Source organism: Ciona robusta, chromosome 1 (genome assembly GCF_009617815.1).
Source record: "Ciona robusta chromosome 1, ASM961781v2".
Classification (NCBI taxonomy): domain Eukaryota; kingdom Metazoa; phylum Chordata; class Ascidiacea; order Phlebobranchia; family Cionidae; genus Ciona; species Ciona robusta.
Window position 1 is genome coordinate 1,496,820 of NC_143235.1, and position 26,715 is coordinate 1,523,534.

A 26,715-nucleotide genomic window follows, 5' to 3' on the forward strand; every position below is an offset into this window, starting at 1 on the left:
ATGTGCTTTATAAGGATTTTAATGACGTTGCTATTTCGGTACATCGCTGGCGACAGCTTACTGAGATTGTTAATAAAGACATTTAGATAAAATGCTTTATTTATGACCTAAAATAAATGGATTGAAATGTGACTATCTTAATTGTAAATTAATATCTCAGAACTATTGATGCGATAACCTACAGTATATTTATTAGAGTATCTCCAGAGCAGTATATATACGTACAAAAATACTTTGCTTTTATAACTTTATTAGAAGCAACAAGTAATAAAAAGTTCTTTAACTTTAATATTGGGGTATCTTAAACTGTGTCGTAACCAGGCCTTGATTTATGTCAGTTAATCTGGTACAGAGTTTAAGTTTACCAGAACAGCAATCTAGTAGTGGCGAGACAGTTTAACTTAGATTGCAATAAATTGAATTGCTTTGCTATCTTTAACTTATCGTACCAGAGTTTTTAGGAATCCAGCTCTGGTCAAACTTGGTTTGAATGGGCTCAGGTGTGTCATGAGCTTTAACAATTACCAAAAAAATGGAATATATTTGGTAAAATTAGAAAATGATAATTTAAAAAAATCAGTGTGGTGAGAAAAATCCATAGGACCAAAAGGGGCCTTTATACTAAAATGCTTAAGAAGCTTTGCCCTGACACATATTGGCAGTGTTTATGTTAAGATTACACAATTATTCCTGTTATAACTTTTTTAACTTGTTGGTTAAATTTTCTGCTACATTTGATTGTTCAACTAAAGACTCTATTGCGGCATCTGTTGCTTCAGTGGAGTTCTGAAAATAAACCAAGGTATTACAACTCCCAAAAAATAAATGAAAGAATGAAAAAACATACTCAAAAAAGTATAAATTAACGTGGCCAAAACATTAAAACACTAAAATCGGGATAAAAATTGAGATAAACATATACCTAATATTAACACTTATTGAGGTAATTAAAACCAGCAGGCATGACATTCATCTTACCTTGCTCAAGGATTGATTATCAGTTAACCCTTGTAACTTCTGTACAGTAGAAAGTAACTGCTGTTGGAAAGCAAGAGCCATTTCCCTCTGTAGTTGACCCAACTCTAAAGCTTCTTTCTTAATTTCAGAGTAATCTTGTTTTACCTTCATAAAAACTAATAGAATAAACGTTTGCCTATCAGATAAATGGAAGATAATTTACAATACTATTTGGTACAGAATGTAAATATACCAACCTTATATATATTTTCTTTGTTTATTACTGAATACGCCGCGAGAAAACAAAAGGAAAACATAGACACAACTCCACTATATTTACATAAAATTCACCCAAAAGCAAACCCCCCAACCAAAATCTGGTTACACACCTCTTCAAGCTTAGCAAGTAACGAAGATTTGTCTTCAACACCTTCAACCCCATTTTGTTTCAAATGTTTTTCGAACCCGTTTTCCAGTCGACTCTCAATATCTTGTAAACTTTTCTCAGCGTCATCAAACTGAAGCAAATCAAAGTTTATTATTTATTAAAACTTTGAATGAATGAATGAATGAATGAATGTAACCTATTTATCCCTATGTGTTGGGTAACAACTAGGGATGCACATTACAGAATAATTAGGTATTCTAGGATATCCTAGAATACTTTATTTCGAATCTAGAATTCCGAATCTAGAATTTCGAATCTTTTATATTTATAGGAAAAATGAATTTTACCCACAAAAGTCAGTTTATTGACTCTTTCATAGCAGCCTTGTTGGATCATAAGCTGTAAAATGATCAAAAATTGTACCATTGGGTAGTTTTTGCGTCATGAAACGTATAGCAGGCTATGGAAAGACGTTACGAAACGTTTACTCTCGAAAGTCCCACAAACACAAAAATTTTTTTTTTCACAATTAATAAGTTTCAAAATTTGTTAATACAGTATATGAGGTGACGTGTGATGACGCCATTAAACAGAATACCGAATCCCGTAATTAGATTCGAATACAAAAGGATTCGAATCTCATGGATTCGAAATTCTGTAATGTGCATCCCTAGTAACAACAGTCATTAAAATACTAGTGTTTTGATTTTTTACTGTATTGTTATAGACAATCCAAATGGGGGCATTAATGGGAACATTTGAAGAGCACAGCAGTTGTATTATCGCCACTACGAACATACAACACACAACTATGCATAACATAATTAAGTACCTTCTTAACAACATTGTTCATTGCTTCTTCCATTCTAATGTTAAATAGATTCCCCAGTTCAACTTATGCCATGCAAACCTGTAATGCAAAATATTGAATGTTTCAATTCAGATACTGCCTTTAGACTTAACAGTATTTATCAAACTCATTTATAGCCTACATAATATGGTATCAGAAAATGCATGTATCTGACTGCACCATATTATAAAAAGCGAAAATTACATAATGCATTGCTAAGTAAAGCAGGGTAACAACAACAAAATGGTCATAAATCCTTTTTTTCATTTTCTGAAGTTCTATTCGAATTTCCAGTGCCCTCGGTAAGCGTATGATATCGCAATGCGTCTTTATATTGTTCTGCCTTTAATCTTTCCAGCATACGAGAATAATCGCAAAATATTGAACAACCGAAAGTTATTGGGACAAATAATCCGATCCAGACCGTCATCGACTTCTCTGGAATTCCACGAATTAGAAAATGCAAAAGGGAAACTCCTGTAGCTGAACCTATTCCATATATCAGTGGGTTTCTTACACACGGGTGTTCCAATGAGGTGTACAGTCGGTCAAAGAACTTCATTATACATGGATTCAAGTTTCAACCGTCTATATTGAACCTACAAGTCTATTAAAAAGTTGCATAATTGATGTAAATGCTTACGCTTTATGTGGGATTTTCAATTTAAAACGATTGATATACAATTCAGCCTTAATGAAGACATGAATTAATAATTTAATTGTTATATTATATAGCCTGCATAACATAGCTAACTACATTAACTTGGCATCAATTGGTAAGAGAAATGAGTCAAATGACTTAATATTACAAGAGTAAGCTAACATTTATGCCTTTGTGTTAAAGAAATGGAATCCAAGATGTTCAGTGCAGTAACACACAAAATTTCTTTGTTAACTAGATGTTTTCTGTTTATTATACTGAGTTATGCATTCTTTCAAAGCTTTCACTTCTTTTTGACATTTTCTCCAATCGGAGTGTTCAAACATACACATATGAACATCATTATTTTCATCGTAACATCCAGTCTTCTTTATCATCGCATCCACACGGTCTTCTTCATCATTGTCTTTCGTATTTTGATTCAAACCATGACTCGACATATTTTCTTTAACTTCAACAAAGATCAAATTCCTTTCATAATAGTATTATCAAAAGAAGTTTTCTTATTAAAAGTCTACCCTACTAGAATTTTTAAAAAGTTTAACTGAACCTAGTGAAATAAAGTACAAGTTATTACAATTTACTTTGCTTAAAAATTTTGATCCGTCAAATGAAATTTCCAATAATATGAGAAGGTTTATGCAAACAAGTTAAACTTTTAATTGAGATAAAATGATAGCTATATCACTCGTGTAGTTTACACCAGGTATAGTTTTTCATGTTGTTATAGAACTTATCCTTTACTTTTGAATTTTTGAGGAAATAAACAAAGCAAATGCATTCAAGTACAATAAATACACTACACTGTAAATGTTTCAATAAATTTAATGTTATTACAAGTCAAAAAAATGAACTGAATGTCAATTTAATTTTTCCCAAATTGTTCGTTAAAAGCTTCTGGGATGGTTTGAACTTTAGGAGAATGTTCTCGGTACCACACTGATGACAGTTTCGTTCTTCGGACTTTTTTCTGAAGCTGTAAAACACCGTAGAGCAACGCCTCTGCTGTTGGGGGGCAACCAGGAACGTATATATCAACAGGAACGATACGGTCACAGCCTCTAACAACGGAGTATGAATAATGGTAGTAACCTCCACCGTTGGCACAACTTCCCATGGAAAGAACCCACTTTGGATCAGCCATTTGATCATACACGCGACGCAAAGCGGGAGCCATTTTATTTGTGAGAGTTCCAGCAACAATCATGAGATCAGACTGCCGAGGGCTTGCTCTAAACACGACCCCGAAACGGTCCATGTCATAACGTGGGGCTGCGAAATGCATCATCTCAACAGCGCAACATGCGAGACCAAATGTCATCGGCCACAGTGAATTCGTGCGAACATAGTTCACCAGATCGTCAATCCGTGTGGCAATGTACTCTCCTCGGCTGTCTGCATTCTTAAGTCTTGAAATTTCGGAACGAATCGGCTGCAATACTTGTGCAGGTTCGGTATCAATTTTTTTGTCTGCAAAATTTCTTGCTTGTAGAACTGGCGGACAGAAAAAACGAAGCCTTCCCAAAGAATTTGGACTGAAAGCAGAGTTGGTGAGCCCTTTCAACACAGCAGACATTGTAAGCTATTTTAATTACCGTACTTAATGCAACTGCTAAACAACTTTACGTGCTGACATTGGAAAACTCACACTACAGAATTTGTGATGCTCTTTTGCGACCTCTCGCGGAATGAAATTTAAGCAACCGCGCCAAGCAAATTAATTCTCCCCGGTTTATTAAACTGTCAAATTTTAGTACAAAAAATGATTGCGCAGCTGACGTTCAGAAAAATATATAAGTCCTGAACAGTTTTTAGCTAATGCTCAATATTGCTACCACGCGACGATAAGTATGTGATATTCATTCGTTAACTGGTATATAGTTTGCATTCGTATTCTATCTAGGGCTTCTACGCATCATTTATCGGTAAAACCGAGCTTTAAAGCAACCAGCCAACCAATACAAACATATGCACGACTCCTTGGTTTATTGATAGTTGGAAACGAAATAAAGTAATGGTCAGTACAATGTACGGCGTACAAATCTAATTTATAAAATCAGTCGTTGTAGTTTAAAAAAAGCAATTTTGAAAATTGTCTAGAGTGCGCAGAAGATACGATTTTATACAAGAGTTTATTTTGTGTGGAATATACAAGTGTGGCCCATCTGGCCCAATAACTAATTGGCAGGTTAGCAAGATTTTTATGTGACGTCAACGTTACGAACACGTCATCAAATTTCCATTTTTTCATCTTCCTGTTTCTCTTCATCAGGAGTGGTGGAGTCTGGAGCTTGTGCTACTTCCTCGCTAGGTGGCGCTGCTGCTTCTTTTTCTAAAAAAGGTGTGTATAGATAGGTTACATAATTTTTCATGTATTTCATGTATGGTACAGCACGAATGTATAATATAGTAGGGTGGGGAAAGACGGAACGCCTTTTGCACATAATATCCAATAATCCTGATCGTGTTTTAAACAATTAACAACGGTTTATGAGAGTGGTGGGGATACAGTTTTACAATTATTTTAATTTATTTTGTTTACTACCACATAAAACGAGAAAATAGAATGAAGATATGTCCCATCTTCCCCATTCCTACTATACTATGACACGCTAGTGTTACGTTAAAAAGTTATCAACCATTTTGGGGAATCTCTTCAAAATAGTAACAAAGATAAAACCAATAAAATCAGTGCAGAGAAAACTAAAAGTAAACAATGACATTAGGGATAGTACGCGTTACAATTTTACATTTACCTTCATTTTGAACAACAGGGGCTTCACTTGTGGTCTCGGGTTGGGCGACGTTTTCGTTTTGGACTTCACTTGCTTCAGGTACAACTGCATCCTTGGTGCTTACGTCATCAGGTACCTGCTACGTATGTAATGGAGTCTTAGTTTGGTGGTAAATACTGATAGTAGGTTTTGATGTAACGTATGTAATAAGATTCGGCTCGGGGTCGAAACTAATAAATATGCTGCGAATGTAATGGAGAAGTGGTTTGATATAACCTACATTCAATGCAGATAAAGCCTACATTCAATGCAGATAAAGCCGAACGCCATTGTAACACGGATAACGGTAGTCGTTATTTATAACACGGGTATTCAGTTTCACGTACCTCATGCTCTTTTATAAGTTACCACGTATGTCACTTAGTGCGTGAATATTTTGTTTGTTTTTTTCTTTGTTTGTACAATATGACTAACAATTTACACCAACCCGTAAGGTTTATTAGTATTACCACAATGCACATTATAAGAATGAACCAAATAAGCACCAATGTTAATACTCACAGTCACAGGAGTTGTTTCAACAGGCTCTGTAGTGCTAGCAGGCGCGCTTGTATCTAAAGCTTCTTTAGTTGGTTCCGGCTTATCGACTCCATTTTCCGTGGCAGGCTCCGCTACTGTGTGGATATAAATATTACGTCATTAAAGTGCTTGATGGCTGGGTCTTGAAGATTAGGATAAAGGTAGCGACATGTCTGTATTTTAAACAATTAACAAAGCACTTTTAAAGTCGTGAGGATACGAGTATATAGTTCTGTAACTATGTTTTGTTTACTACCAAACGGGACAATAAAGGGGAATGAAAACGTGAACCATCTTACCCAATTCTATTGTTGGACTAAAAGTAATCAGAAAGACTTGACATTTTAAATACTGCTATATTTGCTATGTATATGCATCCAATGATAACCGAAACAAAGGAAAATAAGAGACTACGTGGAGTAACGCGAAATACCTGGACCATCTTACCCCAATCTACAATAATATGGAACATCTTACCCCAATTTTCTATTATATTGGAACTTATAAGAAGACTACCTGGAGCTGGTTTAGTCTCCTGCGGCTGAGCAACACCTTCCACCTCAATAACTTTCCTCTTCTTCTTGTGAGTTTCCTCATTCTTTCTTCCGCCCTCTCCTTCATCCTCGGAGTCGGAGTATTCATCTGGACGTTGGATCCGTTTATCGGATGCTCGGACTATGGATAAACAGCGGGATTGTCAATTTTGTTCATAAAGTTAACGTTTAAATCACAATCTTTAACAGCTCATTGGTATAAAAAAAAATGTAATGTATTTCCGCCGTTTCGCCCGCCATTGGTCAAGACTTCATTGGGATTAACCATACCCGCTGAGTCGTTGAAATATTATTTACATTATGCCCGGTATAGCAGAAGTAACAGAAAAATAACGTTTGTTTAAATAAGGGGGTTTAACTATACGTTAATCGTTAGATCTCGTTTGCTAAATGTTGGGTAATGTGTAAACTATGACCATATTATATGTTTACCGCGTTAAAGAATTATGTTGTTACTTGTTATAACACGTTCTTTATTTATCCTTTGGAAACGATAGCGAACATCAAATTATTTTAACAAAAATAAGGGAATCAACAACAAAACGAGTTGTTGGAACACGCTTTATGATGATAATGTGTGAGTGGCCGTTGAACCAAAGTTTAACGACATGTTTATAAATTATGTGAGTAAATAAAATGTATTGTAAAATAAACACCGAACTAGCAAATATCTGGTGCATTGTTGTCTGTTTCGTGGTATATACAAACAGTGGGCCAAATAAGGAAAAATCTCTGTTTGAAATTTTGCTCAAAACGAGCTAATTTAAAAATTAGCGTCTTAAAAATAAGGAGAAGCCGCTTAAGAGCACTTTGTGTAGTGCCTGGCAGCTTGATTGAGCTAACAGCCGTTCTGTCTTGCATTAGTACATGGAACAACATACGGATTTCAAGGCGAGGTCGCATTACATTAGTTAGCTAGCTAAAGACGGTTTGATTTAAGAAGACAAGGTCGCGTTAAGGCAAAACAAAGCGGTAGTTCCGCAATAGAAAAGGAGAAGCAACCAGAGATAGCGAACAGATATCTCTCGTTTCTTTTTCTATTTCTTTATTTAAAAACAGAGGAACAAGAAAGAAATAGGAAACCGTTTAACGGTAATTAAGGCTGGTAGAAAAACAGTGACAAATACACGGCGGTTTATTCGAATGCACATCAGCGATTGAATGCAGCTTTGCTTAAATAAGAATGAACTGCCGTGTCCTCATGGCTAGGAATTAAACAGTTTCCTAATCTTTCATGGTTGCATGAAATTGCTCCTTCTTCTGCTCGCATTGAAGTGCAAAGTCGGAAGTTTTTAATGATTTCCGAAACTGTGATATCCGTTGTAGAACATTGAAATTGTTCTTTATTAAATAGAAACGAGTCGCGCACTCCTGGAATTGCGGTAAACCCGCTGTCCGGGGAAGCAATCGACATCGGGTCATTAACGGAAGCCTCCGCCGGAACTGAGCAGTCGTCGCTCGGCAGGGTGTTAGTTTGAAGCTCAGACTCCACTCCCGAGTCTTTTGAGCAATTAGTTAACGAACTACAAGAAGACATTTCCTCATTGGATCGGTTGCAATTGTCAAAGTTTCCAAAAAACAAACCGTGTTTGGATTTATATCCGTCTATAGTGAAATCTGTATATGAAAAGAAACACATTAATTGTTATACTTTTCAGTCCGTTATAAAAACGAACAACATTTTTGTTTTTTTAATGTTTTCTTAAAATATGCTAGTGTACCTACAGACGGAAAATTAGACAAAAACTGGCACGACTTTTTTCCAAGTCGGTGAAATTAACAAATAACACAAAACTTAAACAATAACCTACCGTTTGCTACTAAGTGTGTATCATGTGCAACTACACCAGAAGCACGTAAACTTGTCTTATTTCTAACATCAGGTTTGGCAGGGGCAACGTAGTTTAAACCTGAAATAAATAAACCCTGGTTAAACGGAGTCACATACAGAAGTAGCAAAACAGAAATAGCGGCATTAGTTATACGTCAGTCAATATAGAAAATACAGACTTGTACGACGCCATCTCGGTTTATAACAAATCAAAGTTCTCTGTTACGCCTTGGCTATAGGGATTAATTTAAACGTCTTGTAGAAAACAAAAAAACGTCTTGTAGAAATATGTTGTCAGTTGTCACCCAAGCGTAACATAGCTATTTGATTGGTCAAGAACAGGGGTGGTTGCGTACCAGTTTGTATTTTCCAAATATACTTACCATGAGTTTCCCCTGGTATAAATAGGTCTACAATTTCACAATCTTGGATTTGACATGTTTGATTTTCGTTGCAAGGTGAACCAAGGATAGTGGTCTGCAAAATACGCTGAGTAAGATTGAGTAATTCGAAAATTAAACAGGTTTACTTACCAGACTGAGAGGTACGATTACATCGGGTTTAAAAAACTTTTTTACTTTGTGTCGATAGTGGTAAGCAGTATACATCATCAATATGAATAAAACACAAGAGGCAAGCCCCATTGTGATGGAAATACCAATCCGTTTTAAAGCGGGGTCGCCGCCTACGTGGAAAACTTGGCCTTTAACAGTAATGGTAACTATCTCCATTTGGATGAGACAAGCTGCGAAAAATGAACGAAGTGTTATAACGGTGGTTTCTAACTTAGGTTTAAATAAGCAAAATCAAATATCGTGTTCTTAGGCTTTATAAGCGACAGAATTGGAGCTTCTAGGTATGTTTGCAACGGCCTTACTTTTTTTGAAATCCAAGAACTCTAAAACCATGATTCTGAATAGGAACCCTAGATGCAAACGAATAGCACATAGAGCGCTAGACCTTACTGATATTAAGTTCAAGTCACCAACCTCAAACCGTTACCTCTACAATGTTGGTTTAAACTTTAGAACTTCAGTCTAAGTTACGGGATATATAGTTTGCATTATTGTTTTGATAAACGTTCGTGTACAATAAGTTTCATAACCATATCTTAAAAAACCTACTTCGCGGTTAAGAAATCTCATAACATTGAACTTACCAAAATTAGGAACGCAAGCCACATTAGCAGATTGATTGCCTTTGTATACAGCTATGCAAGTATAATCGAAGTTACTATTATTTTCCGTGCAGTTTACTGGTTGGTTTTGAGCGTCAAATAACTGCTTATTCAGCCAATAATAACCAGGTAATGTGACTGAACGACTTTCATCATGGTCACTTTTCCCAATTGGTTTACCATGTTGGTGGACGTAATCTGTGAAAGCAAGATTTAATTTAAATAAATATTTTACAAAAGAAACTGTAAAACATGGTTAAAGTATTTTCGTGTGAAGTGAAATAAAAATATAACAACAAAAGAAACGGAGATGCCGGCCAAGAGTATAGGTTTATTGTCATTACCCTAACACCCATGATGCTAAACAATTAATAACAGTCTATGGGAGTCGTAAGGAAACGGTTTTATAATTCTGTGAAAGTTCTTTGCTTACTACTAAATGGGACGAGAAAATAAAATAAAACGGTGTCCCATTTTCCCCAACCTACAATATTTTATACGTTCTTACCTTTGCCTATAGAAAACATACAAGTACCATCTGTATTGTTTATTCTTCCACCATTAGCACGTATATTTAACAACGTATTGTTGTTTTGATGGATCGGTAATAAGGAGCCTGTCTTGGTATCAAAGGTAACGCATGGACAGACTCGCTGAGGCAAGTTATGTATGTTGTGTACAAGAGGTGGACAAACATGTAAGTAGCGTCCATTTTGTTCGGTTATGTTTTTACCTGCGTTTCAAAAATAAAGATAAATCAATTTTAACGTACAATATATTAACTTTACAGCAATCAGCACTACAATAACAGGAATGTTCTAGTATGTAATTACAATGGGATTCTATTTTATATGGGTGAGGACCTTCGGAGGGGAATCTGAGATTTAGTTCAGATTTGGCCCATTTTACCCCAATACCAATAAATACGGTATTTGCACGTCGTGCATGTCATTAAACAAACATTACAACAAACTAAGAACCTTCAATACCTACTTACCAGGTTTAACAATAAGTTTAATCCTTCTAACGTCGATACCCCGTTTACCATTGTAATTGACACCATACACAATACCATGTCGTATCTTGTTTACTCGACAATGTTGTTCATGTATCGGAACATTGCAGCAACCATGCAGGGGGACAGCTCTATAAATGTAAGCTTTAGTAAAAAAAACACTATATATGGAAAACAAACACTGATTCTAATTGGGTGAGGTCCTATATGGTGCATTACCCAAGGGGGCATAGGGAGTAGAGTTGAACAATAACCCCCAAACTAACTTCAAAACACAGTGTTCAATTTGGTTATTAGATGCAACACATGACGCCAGAGATTGCACGACCACGTCACACTTCACTATTTACATTTGTTTGCTGCGTATCAAAACTCGTACCGACAATTTTACACACGACTTTTCAGGAATTATTGTTAACACGTGGCAAAATCGTACACACGTACCTAACCACACATAACAGATGGTGAAAGAGATATCTGTGCTTTACTTCTTATATCTCATTTTAGATGTCTTGCTATAATGGGTGAACGCATGCTTTAGTTACGCGTATTGACGTGCATCATTTCCCTAGTACAACCACTACCACGGCCCAGTTTACATACACCGTTCGCAATCAGTTCACGATTCGCCGAAGCAACGTAATGCAATGCAAGAAGCCTAACACGTAACTAAGTATGGGAAGGTGGTCTCTTGAGTGACAGGTGTCTGCGCAAAACGAGGAAAATTTCGCCCGAAGCCGCTTAATCGTCTTGTAGCGATACACGGGTACATGAATCGTTTCCTTATACGACAGATTCTACATTGCGTACCCACCTGTTATTTTCGTCTGTGATCTGGTATATTGAAATTGAAATATTTATGTTGACATCACCATTAAAAGTCCATGTGTATTCCATATTATTTGTATTCGCCGTCCATTTTAAACCGTTTATTTTAACTTTCGATAACATGTCAGATCCAGTGATGTTTTCTATAAAATTGAATGTTAGATGTTGGCTTTGGTAAATATATTGTATGTTTTATTATTAAGTAACTTACCGAGTTCGGTCGAGTTATTAAACACACATTCTGTGCATGTTTCTTGATCGTCACTACATCGGTGATAAGTAACTCCGTGGGCAACTTTACTCAAGAATAGCCAAAGAAATATCACCTTTATTTGCATCGTTCTAACGTATCTACTACCTAAGTAAGCAGTCATAGGAAAAGTTATATGAATCCGTATACCTCGCGTAAGACTTAACCTTACAAACGCCTTGCAGTGAAAATCTGAAACCGTCCTTTCACGAATCCAGCCTCAATTATCTGACTAAGAAATCCGACAGATCGTGGCTCCTATACTTCGTTAACTTCTAGCTCCTAGCTACCCAGGCCTCGTATACTTTGAATACTAAATCTCCGGCAACATACAACCGTAGGCTAAGCCAGGGAATATAGGCTCGTAAATACACCAAGGAGCATATACTCATTTGCATCCAAATCTGATACACTATAGCGGTAAACAACTTAAGTAAAACCATATTATACTATGGTGAAACAGCCTAAGTTTTAACCAATGTGTTCATACAAATACGTGACGAATATGACATACAGTTTCTAGCAGATTATAGTCACGATTTTAGCTGTTTTAAGCTAGTAATGCTGACGTATTATCTTCTGTTGGCGAACAATTCAACGGAATGTAAAGCGAGCTCGGCACGCGCGAACTATTTATAGTGAATTAAAGCACCGGATAGACAAGCGTGATAAGACTGTGGCAAGAGTCAAGCAAATTAATTCCGTTCCAATTCTTAAGGAATCAAGTTTTAAACCCAAAATAACGCGGCGACCTTTTTAAAGAAACGCGAAGGTATATAAAATAGATAATGAAAAATGAAGCCAATTACTCATTCAACGGGTTAGGGATTGATTTGAGCGTGCTGGTACATGTGTATGTGTGTGTGTGTGTGTGTGTGTGTGTGTGTGCTTTCTTAACGTTTATAGCACTAGCTCCTAACACTACATGAGATCCGTTTAATTATCTTTGACACAGAAAGGTAAAATATATAAAAGATTTATTGTTTGAACGCTTGATGCTTTACTGATGGAGTGACAATAAAAAAAATGTCATCGTCACTAAAAACAATAAACGTGACAACCTAAAGCCAAACTTTCGGTGTCTTGTTACCGTTTTAGCATGATAGTCACACATAGGCGCCACGCCGTTTTAAATTCTGCTTGTTTGTTAACACAAGAAAAATATAACACATATGATGTCATTCTGTTTTAAAAGTTGAAACCGCTAACGTCCCACATATAGAAATTCACGCCACCACAAGACTATCATGAACATTGAGCAATGTTCCTTTCGGTAATGTTGGTTTTGATGCTACGTCAGCAATAACAAAATGGCGGCTGTCGTCTTGATCAAGTTTCAAATGACTGTTCTTAGCGTCGCGGCATGGGCTTGAATCTTGAAGGTTACTTATTGAACGCCGATTGACATACGAATTCTCGCAAACCACGACGTTACTGTGACGTAACAATGACGTCGGCGGTGACGATGAAGTTATTTCGTCGCTTGAACCAGAATTTTGACGACTTGGAGTCCCGTGAGGATTGATGGCGTCATCAAAACATGCGTCATCATCCGGAGATGTAACGTCATTAGATTTCACACATAGACTGCTGACGTCATGAGTCGTGACGACGCTATTTGTTTTCGTGATGTCATGTTTTATCACGATTGAAGTATACGTCTCGGGGGGATCTTTGGTTTGGTAATGCTTCTTGGTTGGAAGTGTTTTAAGCAAGTTTTCCTGTTAAGTCGAACGGGTAGTAAGAAGAATAACTCGTAACAAACACACAAGTATCTATTCACCAAGTCTTTGGTGTGCGGTCCTTCCGCCAACGCTTTCTTATCACATTTACGGATTCGTTGCAATCTCATACAACTCCAGATAATGAAGATAAGTGTTACTACACAGCTTACTGCTACTGTTGCTATCTTCCATGTAGGCCATGGTATGCAGTAGGAAGGCGGCCTGTGCGTATATTAGGAAAAGGCAGATATTTAAAGTTTTGAAATGGATTGATTATGGATATACTGTTTTATGAGATAGTTAAGGTCAAGAAAAGATTTAAAACGAAAGAAAAACGCCCAATTTTCAACAAATAATACATGAACGGCGATTTGAAACCTTGGACACCTTATTCAACTATGTGGTATTTAACTGCAATATAGAAAGATACAAAACCAAGAACAGCTATCTAATAATTATAAACCATTGGTTCAACATTGTCTTAATTGTACCTACGTTAAATGTAGCTGTTGTAGGTCTGAGAATATATGTTTGGTTCCTGGAGAGGCCAGGGGAGCAGTGAAAGAGTAAAGGTTATCTTCAGGACACCACCGGTCGGTTGCACCACAGTGGCCACCTTCTGTATATTAATACAGGGTTTACAATGTGATAAAAAAGCAAAGGAAGAACTATACCGTCATACAAAGATAAAACCTTTCCGATGCAGTTATGCTTGCATTTGAATACGGTGAAGAGACAAGACGCCAGGAATGTCGATCCGTTCTTTGCTTTGCATTTTACTGGACCAAGGTCGTTCTTGACCAAGCATTGATACTTTGATATATCGCTAACAGCGGGCGGGGTGCGGAATACACACACAGTTGACCATTCATCTTTGGATGCGTTGAAACTTGCCCGATCACCCCAACAGCGAACCAATGACGTGCTATTGACGTCACAAAGAATATCTTTTGGCTCCACCAGAGGCGCACGAGAGCATAAGTTAGCGGGCAAGGGTATTGTCTTGGCTTGCCCCAAAGAATAACAGTTTGTGAATAATGAGCAAAACACCAACAAAGCTACAAGCATGACTTAAATATAAGACTGCAAGAAAACAACAACAAAGTATATCAACACAAAACTACAAAACAAATTCAGTATTCCTAAATTAACTGGCAAAGTACAATCCGCTCAAAACTGCTCAAGTCATTCAGACAACTCTTTAACCTAAAATTACACTTATAAACGGCTGGGTATTATTACTCGGGACGTCAGATGCAATTCAGTGTTACCAGATCAAAAATAAAGATATAGTATTTGGATGGTGAATTGTTGAATGGGAAGAGATGCGGAAACACTTGAGTAGTGCAAAATAAGTACGGTCACGGAAACGTGACTTGTGTAAAGATACAGAGAAAAGAGATATTCTTGGCGTGCTCGTTTCATATTAAGATGAAATGTAGCAACTCGAGCAGTGTTGAGTTGTACGAATCATATTCCCCATTAAACAGTGAGTTTCGAGTACGGACAAATTACTGCGACGTTCTTGGAATCGGTATACGCATCACTATACAATAACAATATAGGTAAAGAGCTTTCATTTTTCACTATTTTTAGTTGGTAATTCAGTAGACTTTCGAACTTTTAGAATCAAAATATACGTGATTACTTACGTATAAGTGAACCACATACCCGTATTCGGTTTAGGGGCTGAATTAAGTTGGTATGCCCGTTACAATGTAACTGTAGTTATAGTACAATATGTCGAATCCAACAACCATCAAACACATCAAAACTGCGTACTATGCAACAGTCATTGTATTAAAAGTACATGTAACCTGCGAGACAGTGTCAGCGTGGTGTATTTGATTGAGGCAGATCCATCTGAACCAACGGACCCAGCCTGGAATCTCTATTTGTGTTATAGAATTGATTGTGTGTTGGTTACTGCGAAGACGGAAAATCGAAAGGTTGTAAGGAACAAATACCTTCATGACTGGCATTGTGACATGTTACAAAAAAGAGTCATACGCGTGTAAAAACAAGAAAAAATGGAAAGTAATGTATATATACTTGGGGTATGTGTGCTTATGCATAACAGGCATACATTAGCAAATGTTGGCCGGTTAGGCTTTGGGAATATAACCATCTTTATCGGTGGGTATATCGACATTTTCTGCATCACAGTCGCTGTCGTTTTCTGGAAAGAAACGAACGACGCTGTAGTTTAATGTTGGGCTGACGTCATCAAATGATGACGTCATGGTATCATATAACGCCATTGGTGTTTCAGTAAAAGCTGAGTTCGGACTTCCGCATTTCGGTTCCGGGAGGTAAGATAAGTTTTGTAAATGGGGAGCGCTGTTTGGTTCGTTTAAATAAACCACACCGTTTGTATGGGGCTCGTTACAGCAAGGCAGGCCGCCGTTCCTTTCTTTCGTGTAAAGTCGGTTTTCAAAAGCGACACCTCCACGGTTGCGCCCCACGTAGAAGTTGTCGGGTGCGTTAATGGCGCCGTTGTTTAACAGTGTTTGTGGCGGGTGGCTGGACACTGAAGATTTGGGTGAGGTGACAGCATCACTGAAGCTGCTACCAGCATCAGATGGGGTGAAGAGAAAAGTCGCGCTGTCTAGCGGGTCATGGAATATAGACGACTTGCGAGGCTCTTGAAAAACATCAGATGCTAACTGTTCGCAAGGTGACGCAAGCTCCACAGTTTCGTCCGAGTGAATTGCATGTCTTGGACGATCTCTTACCCGAACGTCTCCCATATCAGTGATACATATGAATTGTTCGGTGTAATCGTGGTCACAATATTCTATGCTCTCGGGAACATCGTGGAGTAGTTTAGTCTAGAATACGGGGCAGTTATGTTAACGGTAACTAACTAACTAACTATAAAGTTGGGTGTACAATATTTACTACAGTGACCTTGGGCAATTTATAGACGCGTATTCACCATGCATAAGGCAAGCACGATTACATGGTATGGCACATGGGGGCTTCATACCAGTCAAAATAGTGCCAGGGTAATAGGATAACCTAAATCCAGGTCCCATGCTTCGCCTTGGCGTATCACCCCACTACAAGCCACCATAGTGTATAGTATACCGGGGGTGTAATTAAACACCGGTATAGCAATGCTATTAATTTGCATCCCAAAAACAATACGAATGACATTGCTCAATGAGAGAAAATAAGATTCACCAAATCTCGAATACGTTCGTCATCCGAAGCAACAAGCAGATCTTTCTTTAAAACTTTCCTTGCTCGAAGTACGAGACAAGACAAGCAGATGAGAACAAATGTGAGACCACAACCAAGTGCTATCCTCCATGAATAGCAATATATAGGATACCTGCAACACGACATGGGAAGGTTAAACCTGAGTGTGTCGCCGAGGTAAAGGAATTATTTCCCAAATATGTAACCAGGTTTCATAGCGTGCCACGGCGTACGTAGGACCTGACACGTACAAACTACACCTTTTTATGAGTTGTAAGATGAAGCAAAATACATTTGTGTTATCCATATACTTTCTTTAAACTTGATTACATCGTAATGTTGAGAAGCAAGCCCGTTTAAAACTTCCCAACGCATATGAATGCACCATTAACGTAAACTTCCAGCATCTTACATTTAAAATCGAAGTGGAAATTGAATGGTATTTGAATATACGGACAAGGGTCCTACAGTGCATGGTGCCGTTATTTATGTTATACTGAATTGGTTACTCGTTGAGAATAAAAGAAAACTCACTGGACAACGAGCTCTCTCAATTCATCATATTGTTCACCACCAGGTACAATGTGATCGTAAAGAAATCTTGTCAGCGAGTATATGTTTTGATTCGGGGAGTTACCAAGTCGGCCACATTTCCCACCTTCTGAAGAAATGTGGTCAGAGATGGAACTATTGCAGACGTCTCTACATACCTTTGTATAAGTTATCAAAGACTGTATTCTCACAGTTGTCCACAGTATATTGCTCCAGAGTAGTACCAGTGCAATATAAGAAAGTGAAACTGCAGTCAGAGTTAAACGACCGTCCGCTGTTCTTCTCCGTGCAGTTTACTGGCCCGAAGTTGCCGGTTACAACGCAGTCGTAATGCTTCTTTAAGTTTACAATACAAGTATCGACAGAAAACACACATACGCTAATCCAAGGTTGATACTCGTGGTACGATCCGACGTTACATATTGCACGGTTTGTCCACATCGAAACTTTATTTAAATCACTTTCGTGACAGAGAATATCATCGGGTCGAAGCAGGGGTTGGGAAAAACTAGCGTTCTCGCAAGGTACCTGAGTTGACACGGCTGTTGTAACGTTTGCATTGGTTGAGTTTAAACCAACATACAACAAAGCTAGTATACAGCAAGTGAGAGTAGATCTAACACGGCAGATACATCCCATGTTGCATCCCAGACATCCTATACAATAAGCAGTAAAACAGTAATCCAAATCAAAGCAGCATATTTACAAAACAAGCCTGGTTGATGTCGTAACTATAATTCATCTACCTTGGTACAACGCACTGTAAAGATGTAATTCAATAAAAGTAACCTTAGAACGAACAGAGACTAATTTCACCCCAAAAATCAATACTGCTTGAAGCGCAAGATGTACGCATGCACCCGCTCGCTCTACTTTAAACTAAAACTTGATTGTCGTTGAAACAGTATAACTCACGGACTGTCACCAATTCGCAGAACTCACTCAAGCTACTGAGCTCCACCGCAAATAATTAGTTTTAGTGTTAGGTTCGATAGGATGCTGTATGTCATTTATAATGCATGCCCGCATACCACTGCTGTAACAGGTAGCTTCCACTTCCTGCTTGACCGACATAAACATTAAACACATTCGGTAACATGAGCTTCACGCTGCATGCTGATGACATATACCTCATCAAGTGGAAAGCTAAGAATAGAACAAACTACAACAGATAGAAGAACAACTGAGGCATATTGTCACCACAATATTTACAACGAATAAGAAAGGTTATCAATGCATGGTGGTGGGCGAAATACAGCAGTGAAGTGTAAAAGGATGCATTAAAACGACGCCGTTTGATCACATTACTCTCTGCCTGTGGAAACCGCAGATGTGTGTATCAGTATCCTCTACTAACCGCAGTCGATTTATTAAAAGAATAATTCAAAGAATTCGAAACTCGATTTAAATTTTAGAATTGAAGACAAATGACGCTTTGTTGGGGTAGTATTACATCATAGAGGAAAACAGTACCGTGTATACGCCGAATCTAACAGGGGCGATTTAATGAGATAGACGATCTATTTAGACTGTATGTATACTGTATGTTACAAGGCAGATCATGTGTTTGGTGTTCGTATAACAATTCCCATTAAAGTGAGAATCACACAACCAATTTCCATTCTCCAGGTATTTGACTCTGATCAGAATTCGGAATAGAATTATGGGATGAAATTGTCCAACAGCTTCAAGGTGAAACACGTAACACAATGACTGTACAATGTTGACAACGCCATAAGACGACACACACTAAGCGTAAAATTCGACTCGGTCAATATAAAGCATATTTAGGTTTAGTCGTGCTTTGATGCTGCTAAGTGCTAACACAAGCGCCTTTTGTTGCAGTGTTTGATTCGCAAGTATAATCAATGCAAACGGGACGTTGCATTTATTGCTACCGTGCGTGTGATCGTGCTTTTGTTAAGAGGACATTCAAAATCATCAAGACCTAACTGAAATTCTTAGTAAACCGATCTATATTACAAAACTGCCGTGAATATATAATGAAATCAAATCCACAACGGAGTCAGAAAACAAAATCAATAATTAAACTTGTGTTTCGTAACCATGAATGAAAAGTTGTCGAAATATTTATGAAAGAAACTTTTGTGCGTTTCCTCGAACTCTTCTTCAAATGAATTATTTACAACCCATTGAAAATCAATTGTTAATATATTTTATTCTAACGTGTTATAAGTTGTGCTGTTGTTTCACGACTATTGGGCCATTATTTTGAATTGATGTGTACTTCCTAATGATATTCGAAGAAACACCGAAAATTATTTTCAATTTACGCTCAGCAATCAGTTTACGTTGTATTTTAAACATAAGCGTATACAGTTGTGTTAAAACGAATTTGAATTTTAATATCACGGTTCATGGAAAACAGGATTAAATATAAGTAAGCATGTCAACACATTGAAATTACTTAACCGGAGTTTCCAAACCGCCTTTATAGGTTCATAGCATAATGAAATTATTACAAACATTAGACAAATGCCTTCCCTGGCTACCTACGTTAGTACGCATGATACAAGTAACACAAAAAATAGTCAAAGATTTCATATTCATTACTTATTTATTTTTATTTTGCTTTGTGCCATGTTACAACAGTCGTTCTTTAGCGCACCATGCGGTAACTTTATAAGCCTTGTTTCTGTGCATGTGAGGTGTACAATGGCCATCCTGTCACCCACTATCAACCTGCGCCAGTTACATCTTTACTTCTCTTTTTACAGTTACCAACTACACTGGTGTATCATGTCTCAAATTTCTTTACATTTATTTACCTATAAACACCTAATCTCTACCATTCACCTACAATAACACATAAACGTATATGGCAGTTGGCTTAATATCAGACATATTATATATAATACTTACTATTGACGATGCTGTCTCTTCTTATACACCCGCCAGCCACAGCAAATACTTAAACATATGATAACGCAAACAAAGTAAAAAGCACCGAGTGTTCTTGATAGCAACTCAAAACACTTAGTCACAGTCAAACACGTTAGTAAAATAACGTACAGTAAGTCGCAATTGTAAAACAAAAGCAAGCGATGCGTATTTTGTTTGTTTTAAATACCTTATAATACACAGCATTGCAATCCTTTTAAAAAACGTAAGCCAGCCTAGATCCACTAACGGGACTGCTATTTAAAAATGCTGGAATTTAAAAAATTCAATAATTGACAACTTGCCACCTAATATTCGTGTTCAATTTAACTTCGAAATAGCTTTCAAAGTAAACTTATATATAACAAACTATAATTTTCTAAGCTAATACAATCTAAACTATGTATTTGACCCCTACAACACACTAAATTTAACACCTTCCAGTGTTTTTCAGTTTTTCTAAATACTTTTTTTTGTATTTTTTTAACCAGGCAACACTGCAAATTCCTTATTTTAATAATAAAATGGCAACACTCACTGGATGTCTTCTTATCCGGATCATCCATTGCTTCATCATCGCTTCCTGATACAACAGCATCTGGTGGGATATCTGGAGGATGGAAAGATTTTTAGGATGAACTAATCCGCGAATCTGACCCTGATCTGGTGCTCACAGAGTTAAACGATTCTTTTTTAAAGAAATACAGTAAAGATTTGGTGCTATGAAAAGGTAACAGACATCACAATTCGGTATGAAACATATGCTCATATAATCTGATTGGCATTCTGGTGCTCATAGAGTTGAACGATTCTTGTTAAAGAAATACAGTAAGGATTTCATGCTATAAGAATGTAACAGGCAAATCAAAAATGAAGTTTCCATTTGGATTTTATTTAAATAAGAGACTGCCGATGCCATTTAGGCGAAATTATAACTTACTATACGATTAATTTTTGTCTGTTTTGTTTTCGTAGCACCAGATAATTATTATACATTCATACATAAAGCTGGCAGGGTATGAGACATAACACCTGTGTTATAGTGACTGTTGTTACCCTGCCATACCAGGTTACATAAGTTACATTCATTTATTTATTAACAAATCTGTATTGACCATTTTAAGCTTTTACAACTAATGCACTGACTTACTTGAGTGCTGTTTTTTCTGATAAAGGATATATCTACACCACCGTCCACACACATGGCCACAGCATAAGGCTGAGCTAAACCTGATTATTCACCTTGCATTTGCACGCCAGGTGCATGAGGCAACATTCGAAGGTTTTCAAACAATCGTTGTCGGATCTTCTGCAAATATTCCATCGTGTTTTGGTTGCTCATGTTGCTTGGACTGATATGAAGCTGATGTGATAAAAATATGGTTGAATTAACTTGAATATAATAAGTAAAAGGTGAAGAGAACCATGGGGTTCATTTAGGCGAAGAATATATCTATAATCATACAATTAGTTGGACCTGATTTTTGTCTGTTAGACTGTTATATTTTAATAGCACCATGATTTTTACGGTTTTTTAAGAATCGTTTTAGATCAGGGTCAGTTTACCCGGAATTTGTTACAGTTAAACTATGGGTGTTGTAGAAATTGGTGCAGTTTGTAATTGGTGTATTTTTAAATTATAATTATAAAAAAATTAAAATTAGGTTAGTTTAAACACTTACCTTGAAGTCTGGTCCAAAGTATTCAAAGTAATCATTGTAGGGAAGCTCTGTAAATTGTGGGTGTTACTAAGTATAATAATATACTTTGTACAATGTAAATTTAATTTAAATGGAAAATACTTAATTAATTTGTTCAAAAAAATCTAACTATTTAGAAACTGGAATATAATTATATATGATATATCTTATATTTCTCACCGTTTGGAATTTCCTGCCCCAGAGCCACAGCAGTCTCATATGTCCAACATCTAGCTACATTACGAATGGTGTAACCACCTCCACCCAACATTAAGATTGGGACGTTGAATTTCTTCACGTACTCAAGACACTTAGCATGCCCTGGATGTCAATAACAACATAACTATATTTTGGGGCACAATAGTTTACATGGAAATTTTGTTTATTTGTGTGAGTCACATTACATAGCACAACAAAATATATTGATATCATGCAACAAACTGTAGCACAATTATTACTTTAAAGTTACAACATACAATTCAAATAATATATCTATCGCGGTGTTGCACACAACAGTTTACATAAGAACCTTCTTTTAGATATTAAACTGAGTAACACCACAACAAAATATACCAGTAGTGTCTACTGTGATATATCACAAAATTTTACGACATTATATTAATATATTTTGTCGGCCTGTATGTTAGTGTTACACTGTTGTCTGTTACTATATACTGTTGGTGCCGCCCGACATATTTATACTTGCACTTCGTCTCTTCCGACAAAAAGGCTAACTGACGTAGTGACATTATGTATGTTAGTATGTTACATTAACAAAACAGTAACATTGTTACTATCGTATATGCACAATTATTGAATATTTATCCCACCTTTAACTGTAAGGTTGAAACAACCAAGCCTATCCCCTGTCAATGAATCTGCCCCACACTGAAGTACAACAGCACTTGGCTGGTAATATTCCATCACCTGTGGAAAGAAGGTTAGTGCTGTTGTATATTAATATAGCGTTTTTTAATACATTAATACACCAATCTATAAGACAGTGGTTCTTAACCTTTTCCCGTGCCGCACCCTTTTAAATCACCAACCGCTTCTCACATCCCTTTTTAGAATTGCTTATTTAACAAAACCATTTTAATTCACTTTTTATATTAGTAACAGAGCACCAAGGTAACAAATGGTGAAAGAAAGATTGGCTTACAAAAATTTGTTTAGGAATTTTTGTTTTGCCTAAAAGTATTCTGTAGCTACATACAGTAAAATATATAGGATGTTTTACCCATGGATTGCATCTTTGCATGTGTTTTAGCCTCTTTTTAAGTATTATCATTCATACGGCTAATTTGTCAAAATTTGGCCTGCACCTCAGGTTAAAGTTCTTCGCCCTTACAGAATAGAAAACCCTTTTTTTACAATATTTCATATTATTAACATCAGAAATCTTCAGTTCTTCACCATAACTTGAACAACATATACATTTTTCATTACCTTAGTTATCACTGGTTGAAAGATTTGTTCATAACATTCATCATCCATTCCATCTCTTAGTGGGAAGTTAAGAGCATAATATTTGCCTTTCCCTGCCCCTATATCCTGTGGGGTGTATCGTGTATGAAATTTAGAATATAAGGACTGAGAGCTCATATAAACAGCGTCAGAGTAAAAACTTTAAAAAACGGAACAGGCATAACAGCATTGGCAATTTGGTGTAAATATTATGTTCTGCCCCTATATCCTGTTGGAGGGATGAAATCTAGAATATAAGAACTAATTTCACTGATATGAATGGTGTTGATATAAAAAAAAATGGTAACAGGTATAACAGCATTGGCATAAAGCAATACAGGTAAAATTTATCAACAAAGACCTAAATTTCAGTTTCCCTAAAATCCTAGTCCCACCATAAGACATCATCCATATAAAATAGAACAAGACACATTCACTGTTTAAAATAGAAATTTTCAGTATTTTTATTTCATAACCTACCCTTAGATCTCCAGTGCCTGGGAAATATTCTCCATATTTATGAAATGAAACCGTCATGACACGATCTGTGGTATAGAAGGCTTCTTCTACCCCATCTCCATGGTGGATGTCAATGTCAATGTACAAGACACGCTGGTGGTACCTTGGGTGTACAAGGGACGTTAAAAAAATGTGTTCAATAAAATTTAATTGCTAAAAATGCAGTTGTAGTGTAGTTCAAATTGCATTAGATAGATAAACATAGGGAACCTCGTTGATTAATGTGGCAAATGCAATATATAAGTTACTTAAAAATATGTTTAACAAAATTTAGGGGTAACATTGCTAAAATGCAGGTGTAGTTTATGTTGTATTAGGTTGATAAACATTGGGAACCTCGTTGATTCATGGGGCAAATGCAATCCAATTTGGCTTTTTATAGCCAACAGCACATCAAATTTATAGGGAGTTTATGACAACAAAGTTTGCCTGCCATGCATGGGTCTTCTTGATGGGACTTTGGTCAAAATTTATTATAGAATCTTTGAAGCCTCATTCATTTAGTTTAGAACAAATTTCAAGACTGTTCATAAATTTATAAGCTCTTACTTTAGTAGTTCCAGGATAGCCAGAACAATATCATTAACGTAACAGAATCCAGATGCTTCAGATTTCTTTGCATGATGAAGGCCACCTGCCCAGTTGATTGCAATGTCTGTTTGGTGTTTGTTTATCTTAACTGCACCAGCTGAAAAACAATAAAAATGAAAATATAAGTTGTTGTATGTTTGCACTCTACACACAAAAGACAAAAAGACATGCTTGTCAATGCTGATATTTACTTAAAATGAAAGCAATAATCATAACATACATATTCATTGAAGTTATAACTTATAACCATCATAATCATATTCGTTTTACAAGTTTTTTTCGAAGAATGTTATTTTTTATAATTTATTTTTAATAAGGCCTGTCTGCACCATAACACAACCTATTTCTAAACATAAACATATATATTGTTTAAGATCAGGCCTTATGATTTAAAATATCAGTGTGTAAAACAGGTGCCATTTAAATATCCACCATCCACCCTTATATATATATCGAAAGAAATGTTGAATTTTTACTAATATATCACTTACCTATGGATCCCCCACCAGATAATTGACAGAATTCATACAAGCCATCAAACACTGGGCAATCCTCACCCACATTAACTGTGAAGTACAAACATTAAATTGAGTGATATTTCATGAAATTAGTTAAATTATTTGAAAGTTTACTATCCTGATGATATGGGATTTGCTAAAACGGGTTTAAGCTTTGGTGACGTTTATTTATTAGACTATTTGGGTGTACTTTATGTTATTTTTGCTGTTGTGTTGTAAACAAACTATAGAAATGATCATCAATTTTACAGTGAGAATGTAACCAGCAATAAGAAAAATAACAATTTCTTTCAAAAATACTAACAAAGATTAGTAAACTATTTACTACATTCATTAACAAGCCTTTGACCAAACATGCTGTAACAGTAACGCTATCAGTTTGTAGGTAGGTTATTAGTGAATTAGCGACAATATTCGACTGAATAAGAACGCATTATCGTACTCCTTTCTCCTTAATGGCATCATAGGGGCTCGGGCTCGTGCCGAGTTTTTTGTTTGGCGCTTGGCGAACCCGAGCTTTTACAACTTCAGCACAACCCTAGTAGGTTTGGTTAGGTAACAATTTTATAAATTAAATAAGTATAAGAAAGCAAACTTACATCGCTGCATTTGTTTTGTGTATTCTGACATGTTATCTGGACGAATGCTTCTCAGGAACTTAATGTAATCATCGCTATGGTATCGTGACATCTCTTCAGCATTGCATTTATGGGGACGCTAATGGAATGAATAATGCTTTTTTATTGCAAATATTTAATATTAGGTGCTAGTAAAGAATATCCCCCACCTTATTTACTAACCCCTATAACCACAACCCCCTAACCTAGGGGTTAGTGGTTAGCAAATAAGGTGGGGGATATTCTTTAGTAGCACCTAATATTTATTTAGTAGGCTACTAAATAAAGGTTAACTACTTAACTTTTTACGCCTAAATTAGGATAACTAGCTCAATTTTTATTTTCATATTAAACTGCATTTTGGTTGAAACTTCGACAATAAAAAAAATATCAGTTGTATATCCATTTTATACTGATCACTATTTATATGAATTCAGCTCTTACATAGATCTCCATCTTTCTGTACAATCCATAATTAAGAAGGAGATTGTGTGTCATGCGAATTCTGTGTGGTTTCATTGGGTGGCCTTGACCATAGTAGTTATTTCCAATGTCAGCTGAAAAATAAATATAAACTAATTGAACAGAAGACACCAGTTTTTATACTATGGATGGATTATAAAGTTGAAATTTCGTTATACCCATGCATCTTGCAGTTTTTTTTTGGGAGGTTTTGAAAGTTTTTTTTTTATAAATGTGTGACAATTTAGATTTTAGACAACCCATTAGGGTCAACCGTGTTGGTAAAGTTGGCGCTTACAGGTTTTCTTAGAAACATATACGTCTACAATACAAAAATACATAATTTAGGTGTAAGTTTAATATTTAGTATTGCGCAAATACAACAAAAGCGGTTAATTAAATTTCCCGATTATATTTAATTAAATAACCAACATACTTACAGTCATAATAATAGCAGACTTTTCGACTGCCTCCAGGGTTGGATAACGCCATGATTGCTGATTAAAATCAATTTAAACTTTCACGAAATTTGTTAAATTTTCAATTTTTGATTCTTTTCTTCGTGCGCAGTTTGTAACTTTAGCACTGAAGGCCGCATGCGCTACAGCGAAATAATATCGGCAAACAACGGGGAG

The 26,715-nt window shown here is 36.3% G+C and overlaps 5 protein-coding genes across 7 annotated transcripts; all 5 read right to left on the minus strand.

Annotated features, from left to right (window-relative positions):
* Position 1: 1 nt before the first annotated feature.
* On the minus strand, positions 2-3,085 carry LOC149741201 (uncharacterized). Its single transcript, XM_089882460.1, has 4 exons — positions 2,178-3,085; positions 1,347-1,475; positions 979-1,122; positions 2-786 (listed from the first exon to the last, which is right to left on the minus strand). Exons 1-4 carry the CDS (start codon positions 2,208-2,210, stop codon positions 694-696), a joined length of 399 nt encoding a protein of 132 aa, XP_089738586.1. The 5' UTR covers positions 2,211-3,085; the 3' UTR covers positions 2-693.
* Positions 3,086-4,825: 1,740 nt separating this feature from the next.
* LOC149741202 (histone deacetylase 1-like) lies at positions 4,826-26,681 on the minus strand. Of its 2 annotated transcripts, none has more exons than XM_089882359.1 (16): positions 26,521-26,681; positions 26,063-26,175; positions 25,601-25,718; positions 24,975-25,049; positions 24,442-24,580; positions 23,854-23,995; positions 23,356-23,460; positions 22,737-22,833; positions 22,087-22,227; positions 21,889-21,935; positions 21,449-21,569; positions 20,745-20,816; positions 6,687-6,845; positions 6,153-6,265; positions 5,613-5,727; positions 4,826-5,188 (listed from the first exon to the last, which is right to left on the minus strand). In XM_089882359.1, exons 1-16 carry the CDS (start codon positions 26,570-26,572, stop codon positions 5,088-5,090), a joined length of 1,710 nt encoding a protein of 569 aa, XP_089738485.1. In that variant the 5' UTR covers positions 26,573-26,681; the 3' UTR covers positions 4,826-5,087. The 2 variants fall into 2 exon arrangements, with proteins under 2 accessions (XP_089738485.1, XP_089738477.1); XM_089882351.1 differs by having other exon boundaries at positions 5,613-5,730.
* LOC149741203 (uncharacterized) lies at positions 6,778-12,682 on the minus strand. The gene is made up of 9 exons (XM_089882338.1): positions 11,787-12,682; positions 11,562-11,718; positions 10,730-10,878; positions 10,241-10,465; positions 9,715-9,930; positions 9,089-9,300; positions 8,939-9,032; positions 8,536-8,634; positions 6,778-8,341 (listed from the first exon to the last, which is right to left on the minus strand). Exons 1-9 carry the CDS (start codon positions 11,947-11,949, stop codon positions 7,875-7,877), a joined length of 1,782 nt encoding a protein of 593 aa, XP_089738464.1. The 5' UTR covers positions 11,950-12,682; the 3' UTR covers positions 6,778-7,874.
* LOC149741204 (uncharacterized) lies at positions 11,787-15,180 on the minus strand. Its single transcript, XM_089882392.1, has 4 exons — positions 14,224-15,180; positions 14,045-14,168; positions 13,609-13,771; positions 11,787-13,546 (listed from the first exon to the last, which is right to left on the minus strand). Exons 1-4 carry the CDS (start codon positions 14,615-14,617, stop codon positions 13,052-13,054), a joined length of 1,176 nt encoding a protein of 391 aa, XP_089738518.1. The 5' UTR covers positions 14,618-15,180; the 3' UTR covers positions 11,787-13,051.
* LOC149741205 (uncharacterized) lies at positions 15,476-18,457 on the minus strand. 2 transcript variants are annotated; one of them, XM_089882380.1, is made up of 4 exons: positions 17,464-18,457; positions 17,288-17,411; positions 16,736-16,886; positions 15,476-16,380 (listed from the first exon to the last, which is right to left on the minus strand). In XM_089882380.1, the coding sequence occupies exons 1-4, from the start codon at positions 17,942-17,944 to the stop codon at positions 15,655-15,657; spliced, it is 1,482 nt and encodes a 493-aa protein (XP_089738506.1). In that variant the 5' UTR covers positions 17,945-18,457; the 3' UTR covers positions 15,476-15,654. The 2 variants fall into 2 exon arrangements, with proteins under 2 accessions (XP_089738506.1, XP_089738498.1); XM_089882372.1 differs by having other exon boundaries at positions 17,288-17,414.
* Positions 26,682-26,715: the final 34 nt, after the last annotated feature.